The 20408-nt window shown below is 41.2% G+C and overlaps 2 protein-coding genes across 2 annotated transcripts; both read left to right on the top strand.

Moving 5' to 3' along the window:
* Nucleotides 1–11366: 11366 nt before the first annotated feature.
* Nucleotides 11367–14139, top strand: LOC145613900 (uncharacterized). Its single transcript, XM_081668938.1, has 6 exons — nt 11367–11454; nt 11536–11753; nt 11844–12514; nt 12660–12769; nt 12987–13483; nt 13573–14139. Exons 1-6 carry the CDS (start codon nt 11367–11369, stop codon nt 14137–14139), a joined length of 2151 nt encoding a protein of 716 aa, XP_081525064.1.
* On the top strand, nt 14139–16099 carry LOC145613899 (uncharacterized). Its single transcript, XM_081668937.1, has 5 exons — nt 14139–14217; nt 14323–14559; nt 14904–15137; nt 15450–15720; nt 15808–16099. The coding sequence occupies exons 1-5, from the start codon at nt 14139–14141 to the stop codon at nt 16097–16099; spliced, it is 1113 nt and encodes a 370-aa protein (XP_081525063.1).
* The last annotated feature ends 4309 nt before the right edge of the window (nt 16100–20408 follow it).

The following is a 20408-nucleotide window of genomic DNA, read 5'->3' as shown; positions in this document are numbered from 1 at the left end:
CGAAGGCGGTCAAAAACATCAAGACGAAAGATGTCATCTCCTTCATCTGGAGGAATATTATCGCTCGTTTTGGGGTGCCTATGTCTATGGTTTTTAACAATGGTCCTTAGTTTGAGACGCCTCAGCTCAAGACTTGGTTAATCTCAGACCAAGGGATCTCAAGTTTCTTTGCGTCAGTCGGCCGACCTCAAGCAAACGGCTAGGTCGAAGCCTTCAACAAGTTAATCTCAGACGGGATTAAGAACAAAATTGAACGGGCTGGCGGCCTTTGGGCGGATGAATTACCACACGTTCTTTGGTCCATCAGAAAGACTACAAAAGGGGCAACTGGAGAAAACCCATTCCTCATGTGTATGGTGCAGAAGATGTCCTGCCCATTGAACTCTATGAGCCGACTCTTCGAATCATGTTGTATGACGAAGATGCAAACTGGGAGACCATGCGGCTAGCATTGGACTCACTTCCAGAGCGCAGGGACAATGCTGCCTTGCACCATGAGATTTTTCGTTGGAGAATGACTCGGGCTTACAACAAAAGAGTACACAAGCGTCCTCTCAAAGTGGGGGATTTTGTGCTACGGAAAATGGAGGCAGTAGGTAGGGCGAATGAGCAAGGAAAGCTAACCCCAAATTGGGAAGGCCCTTACCAAATCTTTGATGAAGTAAGAGACAACACCTACCGCCTGGAAGAACCAGACGGCAGGCAGCTGCCTAGAACTTGAAATGTAGACAACTTAAAAAAGTACTACTTCTAAGAATCTTTGTAAATTTCTCAAATTTTGTTAATGAGAATATGCCTTCATTTCCCAAACTTGTCTTTTTACTAAGTTTTGTTAATGTAAACTGAAATAGCGTCACCTATACAAAGTGCAGACGGCCAACCTATTTGGAAAGCGTCTGCTCCAACAGCCGACGCCCCAATCCCTCTAAAGGAGCCGACTGCATCAAAGCAGTCGATCCTACGAATTAGTTTAAGTCCAACACTTAACGGCTATTTACCATTTTTAAAGAGGCCTAAGGCCAGATAAAATTATGACAAGGCCAATGGCCGGATATTATTTTGATGAGGCCATTGACCGGATATTATTTTGACGAGGCCAATGGCCGGATAGTAATAAACAAATAGAGGCCAATGGACACAGTCTGCTCCAACATGAGTATGACCGCCTGCTCCAACATGAGTCAGATAACCGGCGACGTCCATTCGGGCGAATTCATCGAGGAGACGCATCTCCCATTTGGGTGGCACATTGCTCTACGAATACGTCAAGCGGCCCTACCGAATGCTAAGGCAGCATTCGCAGTTGTTTGATTTAATCTAAAGTGAAATCTAAAATGCCCAGAGTCTTCCAACTGTTCTAGTACAATTGGAAAACGGTCACTGTTTCATGAGTAGAGGCTATTGAGGCATAAAGCCAGATGCGCTTGTTTTTGCTCTAGGGCAAGACAGGCGTAAATTCTTTTTCAGTTAGAAAGTTAAGTAAAAAACTTAGCATTCTATGTATACGAGGCCTTTGGCCGGATGCGCCTGCTTCTGCTCCAACGCAGGACAAGCAGACGTTTCCTTGTGAAGATAATGAGCTAAAATACTTAGCAGATTATTTAGAGGCCTCTGGTCGGATGCGCCTGCTCTTTGCTAAGCTAAGTAAAAACTTAGCATTTCATCTTAACGAGGACTATGGCCGGATGTGCCTGTTCTTTTCTCTTGGGGCAAAATAGGCGGGGTGTTTTTCTTAATCAAATAAGCTAAGTTAAAACTTAGCATCTTACTCAATGAGGCTTATGGCCGGATGCGCCTATCCCTTGCCCTTGGGGCAAAACAGGCGGCGTTTTTCTCTTGTAAAAAAGCTAAGTTAAAGACTTGGTATTTTATTTGTGCTAATTGCCGAATGAAAGCATTGGATCAACTGCTCTGCATGGCCGTCTGTCGCTTGGTTTGGGGCAATCACCATAGTGATTGATTGACTTAGAAACCATTCATACTCCTCTAAGTATCAATAATTTCTAAGTCAATCAATCCAATAAACCGAAACCAATCGACATCCGTCCAGGGGCAAGAATATTTACATGGTATACATGTTATAATTACTTAGCCAAAAGCATGCAAAGAAAAATTTTAAGACAAGACAATATGAATAATTTCGGCTAAACAACTGAATGCTTCAAATTAAAAACCAATCGCCATCAGACGATTGGGTGGAAATGTTATCTAGCAAAGCTAGGAAATTGTCAAACTACCCGACCCCTTGGTCGAGAAAAATACAAAGATACTCGGCACACAGGCCGGAAATGCAGATACATGGCCATTCGCAGAAGAAATCCCTAAAAAGCTTATGTAGCAGAGGAGAGGTTTTCATTGTTGGCAGCCACCTCTCCAATATTCCTAGTCGGCTGCGCATCAGTTTCACCATCCTCCTCTTCCTCCAGCTCATCCCCGGACGAGTCCGATGAAGAGTCCGACTCCTCAACCTCAGCAACATTCTTGGCCGCCTTGTCTTAGGCCTGTTGGAGAAGGTCAGCATTGTAATCCTTGTTTGACTGAGTAAACTTGGATTTCCAGATGCTATAGTCAGCACCTGGCTACACCGCCTCCCACGCCATCCGTATGATTGATTCATTATCATCCATCATCTGTTTGACGAGGGCTTCCTTCTCCTCCTCGGCCCTAGACTCGAACTTGGCCTTAAGCTGCTGCTCTTGGTTCGCTAGACGCTTCTCCAGGCGGCCAACCCTTTCCTTGGCGCTCTCGGCCTCCTTCTTGGCCTCTTGCAAAGGCTCAAGCTTTTCCTTAAGGCCTTTAACTTTGGCCTTAAGTTTAGTGATTTTGGCACGGGCCGAATTCAAGTCCTTCTTAACCTGCAGGTTAGCGTCCGCCTGGGAATACATCATATCAAGGGTCAGTAGCTCACATTGAGCAATTTCAAATTGAGCTCGGTCTAAGGCGGACTCGGCTCGAGCATTAGAAGCCGTTAACTCTTTGGACTTGTCCTAGAGAGGCTTCCTTAGCCCTTGAATGCGCAGCATGGCCTGCACTCAAGAAAAGAGCCGAATGGTTAAAACCAGTCGTATATGAACCTGAACATAAAAAACTCAAGTCAATTCTTTACCTCACAAAGGCTCCCCAAGATGCCATCAAAGTCAAGGGTGCCAACTCCTTTCACGGCCGCCTTGTCCTCCGGGTCAAGCAATCGCAAAATTGCTTTAGCCATCTGGATAACAGTCGGCCTCTGCACAGGGACTGCAAAATAGAAAAGAGTTAGTAAAATTCCAAATATCTATCTATGGGATAGCATCAAAAGTGGAAGTGGTTTTTACCGTCCGCTTGAACCTCCTCCTCTTTGCCTTGGTGCCTCTTCTTCCCTACTGAGCCGACAGCAGTGTTGGGTGGCTTGAAGCCACCCTTCCATGCCCTATGGACATCCGATTTGCTGACCTTTGTGTCAGCTTCGAGAGAAGAGTCGTCTACGGCCTTCCTTGGTTTGTGAGCTATGTGCTTCCGGGATTTGCCGGATGCGCTCACATCACCCGCCCTGATTTTTTGCAGCTTGGGGTTGGATGGTTAGGAAGGAGAGGGTTTTATGGAGTCGCCCTACATCAACAAAAAGAAAAAGGCATCAGAGACCATGCGGACAAAATCAACCTTGCTTAAAAATACTAAGTATGCCAAAAAATTACCTTGGGGGTCCCGACTGGTTTTTGCTCGTCATCCGTTCGATTAAGGACGTTTGAGCGGTACTTAGCTGCAGAAACGACAGCCGGCTTCCTCGATGCAGAGATCTTTTCCATAGCTTTGTCTGCATGAAAACAAGAGTTAGAATCTTCAAACAAGTATTGAAAAGCAAATTAAAGTTGCATATATAACAGACGGCCGACTACCTCTCAACATCTTAGAACTTAGCCCACAAGCTGCCAATTACACCCCATCCTCAAACCATTTGTATTGAGGGATGTAGCTTTGAGGGACGACCTCTTTGTCCCCCTGTTTGTTGGTCCCAACGGACACTCGGAACAACCCCTTGTAAAAAATATCTTCTTGGGCCCGCCTAGGGAGAGACAACAGGGCACTTTTGCCAGCCAGGAGGGGCGGATCCTTGTTCTACCGACTGTACTTCAGGTTCAGTCGGCTGTTGGAGGAATGGACTATGTAGAACTTTGTTCTCCAGTCCTTCCACTTATTCACTTTGCCGACTGCCATCATGTACCCCTTGTAAGTGGACAAGGTGTACCAGCCGTCCTCTCCCTTAGCCGGCGCTCGGCTTAGTCAGTGCATATGGGTGAACGCCTCAAACTAGGCTCCACCTGCAGCATCTCGCAAGTGGCAACGTACCCAATAATGTTAATCCAGGAGTTGGGCACAAGTTGCCAGATACCCAGTTGGTATCTGTCTAAAATCCTCTCCACGGCCGGATGGAGAGGGAAGTGGAGGCCAGCTTTGAAGACCGCCTCATAGCAGCCGAATGCTTGGTCCTTATTACTACCCAAGCTCGGCCAAGTGATCGTGTCGTCCTTCTTTGGGACCGACAAAGAAAATCCATGACCTAAAACGACCTTGCGCTTAAAAGTGGCAAGGTCGGATCCCATTGAAGTTCGCTTGAGGGGCGGAACATGATGATAGTAGGGAGCTCTATCCAAGTGCCGAGAAGCACTCGGCTCGGCCCAGCCCTCTCCCATATCCACTGACAATAAGGACTCCCTTGTAGTGCTTATTTTGGTTCTTGCCTCCTCAGAAGTGATGGAGGAATTCTCTGAAGATGACAATGACAACTCGTCACCAGAGCTCTCATCAGAGTTGGGGGTACTAGCAGGGTTATCCCCCAAACTCTTTTCCGGCGCCTGTCTAGAAGGCCCGGGTCTGTATTGATCATTTGCCTCCCCCAAGGTTCCATCACTGGGAGTTCCACTAGAGGTGGATGAATGGTAATAGGTGGGGGTTGGAGAAAGGTCAGAGGAAGGGCTTGGAGGGTTTTCAAACACCTCGTCAACAGGCGCCCTTACAGAGCCGTATGAATAAACAGTCGGCCCATCTGAATGGTATGTACCATCGGAGTTATACTTTACTGTAGTTCTTTTCGTTCTAGACATAGTGTCCTACACATATACGGCCCGATTCGGGGAAGTTCGAAAAGCTGGATCGTTGGCCAAGCATTCGGCACTGCTAGTTCTAGATTCAGCCGTCCCCGGTGACCGGCTGATCACTATCCTATGTCGTGCCGCGTGCGTTTGGAAAACCATTTTTCAAAACAAAGGAAAAATGTAAAGTAAAAGAAGAGAACAGGCGGTTACCTTAGGAGAAGGTACTGAGAGGCGCTTGGTTTGTTGAAAACAAAGGACAGTAAGACGAGTGTCGGATTCTTTGAAAAGTCAAGTCTTTTAAAGTCTTTGTGAGTCAAAAAGTCCAGAGTTTCTCCAAAGATTCGCAAAGGTGTGAATCCAAGGAGGGGGTCAAACCAACTATTTATAGGGGGTAAAAACCCTAATTTTTCCCTCAAAACAGTAATTTTAAATCCGACCAGCCGGATACCGACACCTGTCACAGGCGACACGTGGCAAGCGCGTATCCCCTGTGAGGGGCAAATGATTTGGGTATTTTAACCCTAAACAGTTGGCTCAATTAAAGCCCGTCACGTGTCACTGGAAGGGGCGCCACCTTGGACCTTCCAGATGGTGACACTTGGCAGGCAGATAAAGGTCCCCTTGGAATGGGCGGCCTTTAAGGCCCAAATCCCAAGGGCCCTGCAAAAACGGCGCGCACTTCCCAAGGGCACAAAACCCTAGGAAGGGCACACATTTCTAGAACCCTATAAATAAGGAACATTCCCTTATTTATGGGGAAAGATTTGATTCTTACAACTTTATGACATAACCTTGATTGAATACCAATCATTGTCTGAACTGTCACTCTCAAGAAACAGTACACCCGAGCTTAGAATCCAAGTAGATACCCTTTCTTTTCGTACGTTTTCTCTCCGAATCCGTACTAACTTAATCTTCGTAGGCGGACCACCGACCATTCGGAGCTCTATTATTTTGCAGGTACAGGCGTCTCTTGCTGAATCCAGTCTTAGTGTTGTAACTCTCTCAAGGGACAAAAAACCCCGAAACCAAAATGCCCTAGACGTGTGGCCCAATCAGAAATGAACACGTTTTAATCTTGGATAGGTCCAACATGGACCACCCCCCAACTGACACGTGTCAGCCTCAAATGACAAATGGAACGGCGGCCTTCAAGGCCCAAATCCCGAGAAAGTCGCAATGTGGCGCAGCTTAACAGAATTGGGTCAAAGTGACCTAGAGAAGAGCGCTTCTTCCAATAACCCTATAAATAGGGAGATTTCCGCCATCTTGGGGGCACGTTCATTTATTACAACTTACCTACATTCTCTCGCATCAGAGAAAAAACCTGATCTCGGAATCCGAGAAGATCTCACTGTTACTTTTTCCGCATCGTTTTACATTCTCCAAACACGTTCTAACTTGATTGTTGGAGGCGGAGCTCCAACCAACTGGAGTCTGCGTGTTTTGCAGGAACACACCGAGCGGGACAAGTCTTGGTTTTGTAACTCTCCCGAGGGACCAGAAAAAACCCAAAACATTTGGCGTCGTCTGTGGGGGAGAGTACCTCTAAGATGGTTCAAGAGTCTATACCACCACTTGAACCCAGTTGGCCTCGAGTCGATAGGGAGGTCTATTCAGACCGTGATTCCCATAATGACGTTAAAGTCGAAACATATATGGCCCTTGATGTGTCACTCATCTCTAAACGCATCCAGCCCAAGGATCAACTAGAACGGGGCGATAGCTAGGCGGGTACAAGCAGAGCCTCTAGACAACCGACTAAGGAAACTCATACGGCAAGGGGTTATTAGGCTCTAGTCACCAGAGACGAACTCATGAAATTCATGACAAGTTTCAAGGGTGAAATCAAGGACCTGATCAACAAGAGGACGAATGACTTTAGCAAGGGTCAGTTGACTAAGAAGACTCCTCATGCTGAGTGGAGAATGCCAGTCAAGGACAGGCAGCTTACTCCACATCCAATGTAGAAGGCCGCATCAACAATTGACTACTCTAAAATCCTTCTACCACAGAAGGGAGCAAGGAAAGTCATCCGGCATGTCTTGCCGGATGGCAACAAGAAATCATTCTCCGACGCTCGTCTTATCATTGAGCATAAGAGAAACCAGCAGCTGTCTAAGTCGGCTTCAACGTCGACCTTTACAAACAACTTTAAAAATAAATCAACAAGGAATACTCAATCTTTGCATGAGAGCCATACAAGCGGCAAATCCGTCCACACGGGCCCTCATATGATTGGGTCAGCCCCGTATGTGCCTCAGATGCCATACGGGCAATATGCCCTTTCTTACATGCACACGGACCTCTTTGGAGGTCAGGTGTCAAGGGGTGAACTACGTTGTTGGACTAATCCTCCCTAAACCAAACAAAATTTATAATCACTCAACTAACCCATATACAAGTATAGAGGTAAGTCAAGGGTCGAACCACTAGGAACGGTTATGCTCAAGTGCTCTCGATTAGTGCCTAAGCTAGGTCAAAGTCTAAGGATAGAAGATGAAACTAAGAACTACTAAGACGAAGAAACCAAACAAATAAAGTACTAGGGAATGGGATCAACAAGTAATCATGACAACTGTACCAACTCGGAAATACATGTAAATCAATGTTTGTGAAGACTAATGGCAAGCTCAATCAAAAGAGTATGTCAAGCTAATCTTCTAGAGGTCAAACTAGCATCAACTACGAGAGACTCTAGCTAGGAACGTCACAAGACACCTCAATCGACAAATGCAAGCCACAAATCAATTGTCCGTATCAATGTGAACATACAATGCAATCTAGCATAATTCTCAAGTCCTAATCGAATTACACACATTTAAACTTCCATTAATCACTTTAATCTCAACAATCAATCAACACATTCCCCAAAAATTAAGCACAATCAATCAATCATATAAGTTTCACCCTATCCCTAGCCAAACAACTACTCTAACAACATCATCAAATCAACTATGAACTAAGGAAATCAAGAATTAACAATCTAAGAAGAACAATTACTCTAATCAAGCATCAAAGATCAAAATCAAATCTAATCAAATCAAACAAACATGAATTAACTAATCAAAGCAATAAATGAGATAGAGTTAGAAATGCTCATTGATAATAGAGAAGATCTCCAACACAATTGTCACCCTTGCATCTTCAATCTCTCAAATCACCAGTGAAATTTCTCACTTTCTCTCTCTAAAATCTACTCCTAAACTAACCCTAAAACTAGAGAGAGAAACTCTCAACTTAGCTAAAATTATGATCAACAATGTAAATGAAGCTTGGCCCAAAAATTGGGTTACAAAGATATATATAGGAGGCGCGAACAAAAACCGAGAAAGGCAATACCCAGAAAGTCGCGACCGCACGAGTAGGGGTGGCGCGCCCGCGCTCGAGCTTTGCGCGCCTGCACGCTTTTGGGTTTCTTCGATCTTCTCGCGGCTTCGTGCTTTCGCTAAGGTCTTCGAGTGGACGCACGATATGATGATGATGAACTCTAATAGTGGCAGCTTCTAAATGCACTTGACAGTGGGTTCAACACCACTCCTTCATGATAGCACAGCTTGAGGGCGCAAGAGCTAGGACTTGGGAAATCCACTTCCTTGCATCTTGAGCTTTCCTATTGCCATGAGCTTGCTTCAAAAGATTCCTCCACCTTAGTAAATTACCAATATCAAGACCCGAACCTCGTACAATACCTACAACCACGGAAATAGAGCAAATAAAGGAGAAAAGACTAGAAAAACCAATGAAATGCATAAAAGCTACAAAATAAGAGAGGAAAGGTAAAACTAAGAGCAAAAGCATAAAACTAAGCATTTATTAAGCATGAAAGCCATAAAATGAAGGAGAAAACAACCTAAATGCTCATCAAATGGGTGCCATAAATGACACCCATCATCAGGCAGCATAAAACGTCCAACCTTTGGACTGGGAGCTCCGTCTGCTTAAACTTGGTGAACAACCTTCTGATGGAATTATGTCTTCGATATCAAGGATCAATATTATGGAGATAATAAGTTCGTTGTTTTGTGTCGTCATTATCTGTTGCTAGACTATGATAAATGATCTTTGGGCTAGTCATATAGTCCAAAGCCAGCTAGAATGGATCCTATGAGGTCACACACAAGGGTATTGGGTCAAGCAAGTAAGAGGCCCATTAATGGGCCTCGTGAAAAATTAACTAATCATAAATGGATTGGGCTAGTATAGTTAGATTAGAATTTGGGTTTGGGCTTTTGACATGGGCTCTTATATAGAGATGAGATCTATAAATAAGATCCATGCCTAGGGTTGCAAGCAACCAATCATAATCAACTTACAGTAGATTGTGAAACAAGGAAACCTAATCCCAAAACCCCTAATTCTCTCTCAAACTCACGGATCTCTCTCCTCCCACCTTTGGACTCACGGCCGGCCATCCCTAGTGGCGCGTGTGGTAGTTCTTGGTGGTTCGTGGTTGGTTTGTTGCTTGCTCTTCTCCGTAGAAGTTCAATTGGAGGATCCAATTGCAACTCACTAGCATTAGTGGAGGTCTTAATCCGTGCCCGTGGACTAAGTAGAGGAATCACACTTGAGGTTCTTTGTCTCTCTTATTCTTGCTCGATCATACGTGGAATCACGCTTCAAAGGTATAAATTCTTATTGTTTATGTGTTATGCATGAGATCCTTAGTTTAGGTGCTATATGAATATAATTCATGTTTTTTCCTTTATTAGTACCCATAAACTCCTACAGTGGTATCAGTTAGCCTCTTGCATGTACATATATTGAGCATTAATTTTTTGATAATCCATAATTTTAATTCAATTAGGAGGGAGAATAATTTAATTATAGGTCAATTATTATATTAAATGCGATTTAACAATATAGAATCATTAAAAGTTGTTTAATTTGCTCTAAATTAGCCATCAATAGATCCGATATTTGCCCTAATTTACTCGAAAATTTCGACCTCCACAAACTCTAATTTCGAAAATTTTGAAACCCTAACCCTAAATTATGAATTTTGTGTTTTGGTTTTGATTTAATTCGATTGCTTTATAATTAATGATTTTAATCTATTTGATTTCATGTTAAATTATGAATTTTTCATGATTAAATTATTTAATTTAAGAGTTAAATTGAATTGGGGATTAAAATTCATGAAGAAACCTAATTTTGATATTAAATATAATTTCATTTTAAAAAAAGGACCACATTAAGTTAATTTAAATTTAACAAAAATCTTTTGTTTTAATATAAAATCAATAAAAAAAAGAGAAGAAAATGGGTGTTTATGGTACGGCAGCCGCGGCTGGATAGCGCTATCACGGCGATTGCCGCACCAGGTGGTCCAGGAGGGAGGGCGGGGTTGGGCAAGGGACACGGATAGCAGAAGCAGCCACAATAATGCCGCGCAAGTGTTGCTTGTGCTGCTGATGCTGCCTTTGCGCCGCTGCTATGCAGCGTACACCGCAAGGTGTACCACCATCGTGGTTGGCTTCGGTTGGCCACACCACGGTGGCTGGCGCATTGTTTTCAAAAAAAAATTATTTTATTTTATTTTGGATAAAATCAAATTTCAAAATTTAAAATTAGTTTTGATTTTGAAAAGATAATTACCAAAATTAAAGTTGTTAAGTTTGGATAATTATGGAGCCAAAGATTCTATTTGAATAATAATTGATTAAATAATATGATTATCCCATAATTATCATAGGATATTAATTGATTTAAAATATTGTGATTGGCTAATCAATTACGATAGAATCTCCTAAATTAGTTAGGATTTTCATGGGAAATAAATATGATTTATATTCCATAATTAAAATATGATTTGATTCTAACTCATACCTAAATTCGAATATATGATATTTTAAGATTGGTCAAGAATAATATATGATATTATCTAATTGCCGTAATTAATTAAAAATATGAGATTTTTAGGATCCATGTTTCCTTAATTGTGAACATTTGATGTTGTAGTTTAGGAAAGCATGATGAGCGATTTATTATATGGCATTTTATAATATATGACGTTATTTATTGCTATATATAGACTAGTATGACCCAAAGATTCTAAATACGATCTGCGCATCGTGACGTATTTTTGTAATCTAAATACGGTCTGCGTATCGTTAAATATTTTCGTAATTTTATTTTATTCAAGTAGTAGATATAATAGAATAGTATTATAGGTTGCAGTAAATTCAAGAAGCCAAAACACATTACATTATTGACTCATTGGGGGTTGACTTTGCGTTGACTTTTCTCTCTTCTCTCTCATTTGATAGTTTTTCTTCCTTGAGGTCGTTATCAATGGCAAAGAAGAAGAAGCAAGCTACTCCTCTCCCCCAAACTGCTGCAAAACAGACTCATATAACTCCTATTGATAAGATTTTGGAAAGTTTAAGGAATTCTGGATCTTCATTCAACCCAACTGTAATTGATGAAGTTGATGAACTAGTTACCCCAGCTCCTTGATTAGTTCATCCATCTGCTGGATTGCTACCCTGTAGTGATGTAGAAGCTGTTGCTGCAGCTCAGCGTCTCAATTTTGGCTCGATTTCAAAGGATTCCGATCGAACAGTAACTAGGGTTTCTTCGGTTACTATTCCATTGGATTCTAATCTCGATCCTGCTTCTTTACCTAAATCGAGTGATACCATACCAAATGCTGGTGTGCCTGAACATCCTGGTGGTGTGGTTCCTCCTGATTCAAGATGGTAGGCTTTGTTCCGAGGGAAGCTTGCTGCAAAAAGGTCTGCTCTGTCCTATGTTGCTCCTGTTCTTAAGGAAGGTAAGCCTATTGCTAAATTAGTCCTTGCTGATTTACTTGAGGGTAATAAGAAGTGGTGTAATGCTGTGATAATCTATGTTGTGGGATATTACCCTACTATTGCTGATGTCCATAGATTTATAGCTCAGAATTGGGGTGATTTTGAAAAACCAGAAATCTTCTGGCATGATGATGGCTATTTTATCATCAATTTACACTCTGCAGCTAATGTTAATACTTTGTTGTGTTCTGGACCCCACATGTTCTATGGAAAGCCTGCTATTGTTAAAACTTGGAGTGAGAAGTTTGATTTTCACTCTGAAGTGCTCAGAACTATTCCTTTATGGATCAAGCTTCCAAACTTACCCTTGAACTGTTGGGGTATTGATACCCTAAGCAAATTTGACAGTCTGTTGGGTGTGCCTATTTGTGCAGATGAAGGTACTTCTAGGAAACTTAAGGTGTCTTTTGCTAGGATTCTTATTGAAATTGATGTGACTAAGGTCTTGCCTGATTCTATCTGGGTTGAGGGACCAACTGGTGATACTGTTGAGCTTAAGGTTCAGCTTGAATGGAAGCCTCCCTTTTGCAAAAAGTGTGATAAGGCTGGTCATGATGCTCTGCTCCTAAAGCTACTCATAAACAAGCTGCTCCTGCTCAGAAAGAAGCTGCTCAGGCACAAAAACAGGTGTGGCTGCCTAAACCTAAGCTTGCTCTTCCTCAGACTAATGTTACTTAGCAAAGTAGTGCAAAATCTGCTAATCTTCCTGTGACTACTCCTGCTCAAGACAATCAGTTGGTTAATTCTGATGATGAGTGGGATTGTTGGGTAGAAAGACCAAATCTCAGGTTAATAGGCAAACTCAGCATGTGGTTACAAAGGTTAATGCTTACAATGTCTTAATGGTTGATGAGGTGGCTGCTATTCCTATCGGGGGTGATGGTAATCCCCCTCTGGTGCCATGATTATTACGACTTGGAATATTAGAGGCCTTAATGACCCCAATAAAGTAACTGCTGTTAAGCAGTTGCTCAGTGATCACTCAATTGATGTTATGGCTATTATAGAAACTAAAGTTAAATTTCATAAGTTTGATGCTATGAAAAGAAGTTTAGTAGAGCTTGGGAGTGGATTGGTAACCATTATTTCTATCCTAAAGGTAGGATATGGGTTGGTTGGAAACCTGATGCTGTTTCTCTTGATATTGTTACAGTGACTGAGAAATTCATTCATACTATTATCACCTCTAAAGATCAACAGCATCAAATTGCTTGTACCTTTGTTTATGGCCTGCACTCTATTCAACATAGGTCTTCTATGTGGTTTGGTATAAAGGCTCTAGGTAATATTCAGATGCCTTGGCTTTATATTGGTGACTTTAATTCTGTCCTGTCTTCTGAGGACAAGTTAAATGGAAATCCAGTTACTGATTATAAGGTTAAGGATTTCAAGGATTTTATTAATGACTTTGAGCTTGCTGAAATCAAGAGTAAAGGTTCTTTCTACTCTTGGAATAATAAAGGTCATGGTATGGATAGGACTGCTTCTAGAATTGATAGAGGTTTAGTTAATGAGGCCTGGTTACTGGCTTATGGTCACACTGAGGCTATTTATCTTCCTCCTTCTCTCTCTGACCATTGTCATGTTCTTGTGGATGTAGTGAAATCTCTTTCTGGGAAAGGCAAACCTTCTAGGTTTTTGAATTGCCTTGCTTTTCATAAAGATTTTCAAACTCTTTGTTACAGGTTTGGAAGAAACTAAAATCTGTCAAGACAGGTCTTAAAAGCTTAAATATCAAGCATTTTGCTAAAGTCACTAACAGGTTAGAAGTGGCTAGGTTGTCCTTGGCTGAGATTCAATCTCAGTTAGCTGATGATATTACTAATGCCTCTCTTCAAGCTCAAGAGTCTGCTGGTATTGAGAAAGTCAAGTATTGGATGAATACTCATGAGAGTATCTTAAAGCAGAAGTCTAGGGTGAATTGGATCAAGCTTGGAGACTCTAATCCTCACTATTTCTTTTCTGTCCGTAAGCAAAGACATGCTAGGAATAGAGTTGACTCCATTTACACTAATGATGATGTTTTTCCCAAAGATCCTAATATGGTTCAAGCTGAAATTCTAAGTTTCTATCAGAATCTCTTGGGTACTGCTGCTACCACTTTGCCAGCTATTGATGTTGCTGTTGTTAGGTCTGGGAATCAGCTGTCCTCTGATGATATTGACACTCTTGCTGCTCCTGTCTACCACTCTGAGATTGATCTTGCTGTAGCTGGTATTGGTGATGACAAAGCCCCGGGCATAGATGTTTAATGCTGTTTTTTTTCAAACAAGCTTGGAACCATATTAAAACTGATGTGTACAAAGCTGTTTTGGAGTTCTTTGATACTGGTGTGTTAGAGAAGGCTTGAAGCTGTACTATTATTACTCTTGTTCCAAAGGTTCGGAACCCCTCTTTTGTGAAGGAATACAGACCTATAACTTGATGTACTTTAGTTTATAAACTGATCTCTAAGGTCATAACTGCCAGATTGGCAAAGGTTATAGGGTCTGTTGTGAATGAAGCCCAAGTTGGGTTTATCCCAGGCAAGCATATAGGTGATAATATTCTACTTGCTACAGAATTGATTAAAGGCTATTCTCACAAGTTTATGACTCCTAGATGTATGCTGAAAATAGACCTTAGGAAAGCTTATGACTTTGTTGAATGGAGTTTTCTAGAGGTTATGCTTGGTGAGTTAGGGTTCCCTAATAGGGTCATCAATTGGATTATGGAATGTATCCATTCTGTCTCTTACTCAACTATGGTTAATGGCTACCCTTTTGTCCCTTTCCAGGCAAAAAAAGGGTTAAGGCAAGGTGATCCTATGTCTCCTTACCTTTTTTCTTTGTATATGGAGTATCTTTCAAGATGTTTGCATGACATCACTAAGAATCCAGACTATAACTTTCATCCTAGGTGTGAGAAACTTGGGATTACTCATTTGATGTTTGCAGATGATTTTTTTGCTTTTCGCTAGGGATGATCTAGGATCTGTTAAGCTTCTTTTTTCAACCTTTCCAAAAATTTTCTAAAGCTTCTAGGCCGTCTGCAAATCTGGATAAAAGTGATGCCTATTTTGGTGGTATCTTGGAACATGAGAAATCTGATCTTCAGCAAATGCTGGGAATGGCTAATGGTTCCTTACCCTTTAAGTACCTTGGTGTGCCTCTTTCTTCTAAAAAGCTTACTATTTCTAAGTGTAGGCCCTTAGTTGAAAGAGTTACTTGTAGAATTGATACTTGGGCTGCCAAACATCTCTCTTGTGCTGGTAGATTGCAACTGATTTAAAGTGTTCTCTTTGGCATTCAAGCTTTTTGGGCTCAGATTTTTATTTTGCCAAAGAAAATCATAAGGGAAATGGAGTCTAGATTTAGGTGCTTCTTGTTGACTGGGAAAAGCAATCCCTCTAAGAAGGCCTTAGTTGCTTGGAAATTCTTATGCTTGCCTAAAACCTGTGGGGGCTGGAATGTTGCTTCTTAGGAATATTGGAACAAGGCAGCTATAGCTAAGGTTTTGTGGGATCTTGCTAACAAATTTGATAACCTTTGGGTAAAGTGGGTTCATACCTATTATTTTGCAGGCAAGGATATACGGACTGCTGCTATTCCTAAGAAAGCTTCTTGGATTTTGAAGAAAATCCTAACTACAAGAATTCTTGTGACTGATATTGATGATTGGAATAATGTCATTATTAATGGAAAAATGCAAATCAAGAAGCTTTACAATGTCATTAAGCCTCAAGGACCTATAGTTCCTTGGAAAAGAGTTATCGGCAATAACCAGGTCTCTCCAAAGAGTCTTTTTGTCACATGGCTTACTATTTTAGACAGGCTTGTTACTAAAGACATACTGTTGTCATAACAGATTGCTTGTGACCCTTGTTGTTTTTTCTGTGTTGCAGCAAATGAAATAGTACAACATTTATTTTTTGACTGCAGGTACTCTAAAGAAATCTGGTCTTCACTGCTGCAAATCTTGGGTTTCTCTAGACCTGTTCTTAGTTTCTCAGAGGAGCAGAACTGGATTGCTAGACAATGCAGGAAGACTGACAGTAGAAGCAGAATTGTGGCTATGTGTTTCTTTGAAGCAATTTATAACATCTGGCTACAGAGGAATGCATTGATGTTTACAAGGAATTGCAAACCAGGAACTGATTTGATTAAGGACATTATTTTCCTTGTTGCTTGTAGATGTAATAGTGCTGATAGGTTTTTGTTGTATGCTGGTTAGGGTCTTTGTCTGATCCTGGCCCTAAGTACCCTTCTTAGAAGGTGCCTTAGTTCTTGAGTCCAGTAGTTTTGTTCCTGGTTCTTCCTAGAACCTTCCTAGATGGTGGCTAGGGTAGAATTAGGAACCGTTTTTTGTGTTTGTTGGCCTTTTTGGTATTTTGGTGCATGGGTTGTTACAACTTAGCTGTTGTGGGTTGTAACTTTCTTCTCTTTTGGTAATAAAATCTCTATTTACCAATAAAAAAAAAAAATTCCAAGAAGCCAATGGAGTGAAGGCCCAAAGGAGTAAGGTGGATAAGATCCATAAAGGTTCAAGTGGGAGCTTTTTGTTTGTTAGTTTTCTTAGGATTAAGGGGTCATACTATGTCATGTTTTATTTGTGCATCAGTAGATTAAGCATGTTAGATTTTATTTATGTTGTTTGTTGGTGCGGTAGAGTTTACTAAATAATCACAACATAATAAATCTAGGTCCCAATAATATTGAGGTTGCTTTTCCAAATTATATACCCAACTACCCTTTGATCGTGAGTGATGGGTCGGCCTCAGCAGAGTGTCACTTGTCATCTTTGGCGTGTTGGGGTATATCACGTTCTACATATTTAATTGGTTATATTCAACAAGGTTACCTAAAGAGTTTAGATACTTGAAGCTAAGGGTAATAATTAAACATGTGATGGGTAATTATTCAACTAAGAGTTACAAGAGTTGTAATCAGTAAAGAGTTTACTCACCTTGAAAATGTAATACTTGATGGTAGGGCCTCAGTCCGGTCAATTATTGCATAAATAAAGGATCTCGGAATCATTTAATTCAATATAGATCAATTAATATTGAATAAATGCTTTAAAGTTACCAAATTTAAATCTCTTATGGTACTTCAAATTTATTCAACATAATTATTGAACTTTGCCTCGTTTTGGTTTTTGTTTGAAGATGAATAACCTTAACGACAACACTATTTTGCCAACAAAACTAAATTTAAGGCTGAATCTCAGAAACTTCAGGGAATGGGAAAACGAGCCGAGAAATGTTCTCAAAAGCCAAAAGCTTGAAGCTCGTTTATATATACCCATTAAGAGCAGGTATACTGTTGGTTTTACTCCTGAAAGGCATGCGAAAGATGTTTTAGATGCAGCGAAAATCAGGAATCTCATTTTAGAATCTATTCCAACTTGTTGGAAAAGAAGGTTTAAGCACTACGAGTTGACCAATCTGCATGAATGTCTTCGTGCCATCTGTCGAGGTGGCATTGGGGCATTAAGAAGTGGAGGCATCAATGACCATAATGTAAGAGAGGTTGTTAATTCGATCCCTCAGATTTACTACTCCTGGACTGCCAGCCTAAGGTTTGAGACTTACAATATTCATTGTAAGATAATGGCTAAGATACTCATCCCTTTTCAGTCAGTTAGGACCTATGTCAATGAACTGATTAGTTTACTCAATCAAATGGATATCCTTGGGAGACCGTTTGATGATGACTTTGCACATGACACTATCTTGTTCTCACTCCACGATGGATTTGATATAGTCAAGCTCATTAATAATGATGAGGGCTCGACAGTGACATTAGTCAACCTTTTACTCAACCATACTGAGGAGAACCTGAAAAAGGGAGGAAGCGAATGCTTCTATTGTGGTAAGTGGTCTTGCCACGCACCAGGGTGTCCCCATGATACACCAATGAAACAGAAGGTAAGGAGTTACTCGATGTTTTTGTTGTAGAAATTAATCTTACTTCATCTTCTACTTGGGCATTTGATACCGGTTGTGGTGTTCACATTGTTAATAACATGCAGGGCTTAAAAGAGAGTAAGAAGTTAGCAAAAAGGGGAAGTCACACTTTGAGTAGGAAATGGAGCAAAAGTTGTTGCACTTGCTATTGGAAACTATCACTTGAGACTTCCTTCTTGTTTTATTTTGGTGCTTCATAACTGTTATTATTTTCCAACGATTACCAAAAACATTATTTCAGTTCCTGTTTTAGATACTGAAGGTATTTCTTTTGAAATAAGAGACAAATATGTTATATGCTAACGCAAAATTAATTAATGGTTTGTATGTCTCAGATTATGAAACTCATGTTTACAACACAGATCATAAAAAGCAAAGAACAGATGGTTCAAACCCAACATACCTATGGCATTGTAGGCTAGCTTTGTCATATTTACCAAAAGCGCATCCTGAAATTACATAAGGATGGACTTATTTCATCATTTGATAATGAATCATTTGAAAATTGTGAGTCATGCTTGCTTTCTAAAAAGACTAAGTCACCCTTTACGGGTATAGGTGAAAGAGCTAGTGACCTTTTGGGACTCATACATACAGATGTATGTGGACCAATGAGTTCAAAAGCTAGGGGTGGATTTAATTACTTCACTACTTTCACTGATGATTTAAGTAGATTTGGTTACATTTACTTAATGAAGAACAAGTCGGAAGCCTTTGAAAAGTTAAAATAATTCTAGAATGAAGTACAAAACCAACTTGGGAAAACAATTAAAGCATTACGATCTGATCATGGTGGTGAATATTTGACTAAAGAATTTGATGAACATCTAATTAACTGTGGAATACTTTCACAATTAACCCCTCCAGGGACACCATAGTTAAATGGTGTGTCAAAAAGGAGGAATATGACCTTACTAGATATGGTTCGGTCCATGATGAGTATTATTAATCTTCACATATCATTTTGGGGATATGCATTAGAAGCAGCTGCTAGAGTACTAAACAGAAGCCCATCCAAAGCGGTTGAAAAGATATGTAATAGAAGAGATCCAAAGTTGTCTTTTCTAAAGATTTAGGGATTTGAAGCCTATGTAAAACGTTCACATGGCGATAAACTACACCCTAAATCAGACCAATGTTTCTTCGTGGGTTATCTTAAAGGAAAAAAAGGGTATTACTTCTACAATCACGAGAATAACAAAGTGTTTGTTGCTTGCGATGGTGTCTTTCTAGAAAAGGAATTCCTCTCTAGAAAGCCATGTGGGAGAAAAGTAGTCCTCGAAGAAACTCGAGACGACCAATAAATGGATGTGGATAACACCACATCAGAGGCAAGGGCGCATGAGTTGATTAATCATGCATCGGAGCAAGCTAATTCGACTAGCGAGACTCCTATCGTCCCACTTGAATATAATTCATGCAAAAATCTTTAAAGAGTTGGAGAGAACATTTCTACTATTGCTCCTACCCCACGTGGGTTATCCAGAATAAAAAAACAAACAGTTTGTTGAGGTCCTGTTAACTGAGGATTCTGAAATCTTCTTATTGGAGAATGAAGAACCCGCAACCTACAAGCAAGCTTTGGTGAGCCCCAACTCAGATGAATGGCTTGAGGCCATGAAATCCGAAATGGAATCGATGTCTGAAAATGCAGTGTGGACCCTAGTAGACTTTCCTGATGGGGTAAATGTTGGGGGTTTGAAGAGTCCGACTCACCGCGAAAACAACCCCGAGCCAAGGAGCCACTCGCAATTAATAAAGCTATAAAGCATAACAAATAATCACAAAAGGGAAAAATCAGAATATACCTTTGAAGCGTGCATCGCCCTCAAAGACAGGCTCTTACTTGAAGGCTCTAGCTTCGAAAGTACGTGAGCCTCCCACGGAAATCCACCCCCAAAAACTACTAGCGAAATTTTAGGTTCATTACCTCGAGGTTAGCGAGGTCCGACCAAAACTCGAGTATTATATGAGATTAAGAATTTTTGCTAAAGCAATGCTCTATTGATCTCCTACTCAAGCACTCTTCTCCAAAACCCAATGTGGGTATTTATAGAGAAGAGTGAGGGTGGGAATTTCTATCCTATCAATGTGGGATCATGAAATTCCACAATTTATTTTAAAGTTACATTAAAATAAATATGCAAACTAATAATAAATCTACAAGTGGCACCATTACATGTAAAGGGTAGTGAGGACCACTTGGAGAGTAGGGGACCATACTTGCTCCCCACTAAATACTCTCCTTGTGCCACATGCCCTTCACCCCACTTGCTTCCCATTTGCTTCCCACATGCTTCGGCCCTACTACCCGTGCCATAGGCTCAGCCGAAGCCCAGCCCCGCACTTGGAGATGCGGGCTGCTACTGTGGCTAGCAAGCCATGCACTCCATGTGCGAGCTGCTGCTAGCATGCCGCGCACACCATGTGTGGGCTGCTAGCAGCTGCTGCCTTGGGGTGCTTGCGGCTGGTAGCTTGCGATGCTTGCGGCTGCTATTTATGGTGCGCTAGCACGCACTAGCCAGCCACCCTTGGCTCGACATGGTGTGCATGCTAGCCACCTATGCTAGCATA

The sequence above is a fragment of the Chenopodium album genome, chromosome 25, assembly GCF_948465745.1.
Source record: "Chenopodium album chromosome 25, dcCheAlbu1.1, whole genome shotgun sequence".
Classification (NCBI taxonomy): domain Eukaryota; kingdom Viridiplantae; phylum Streptophyta; class Magnoliopsida; order Caryophyllales; family Amaranthaceae; genus Chenopodium; species Chenopodium album.
Note: the sequence above shows the minus strand (reverse complement) of the source record. Positions and strands in the feature narration are given on the sequence as shown.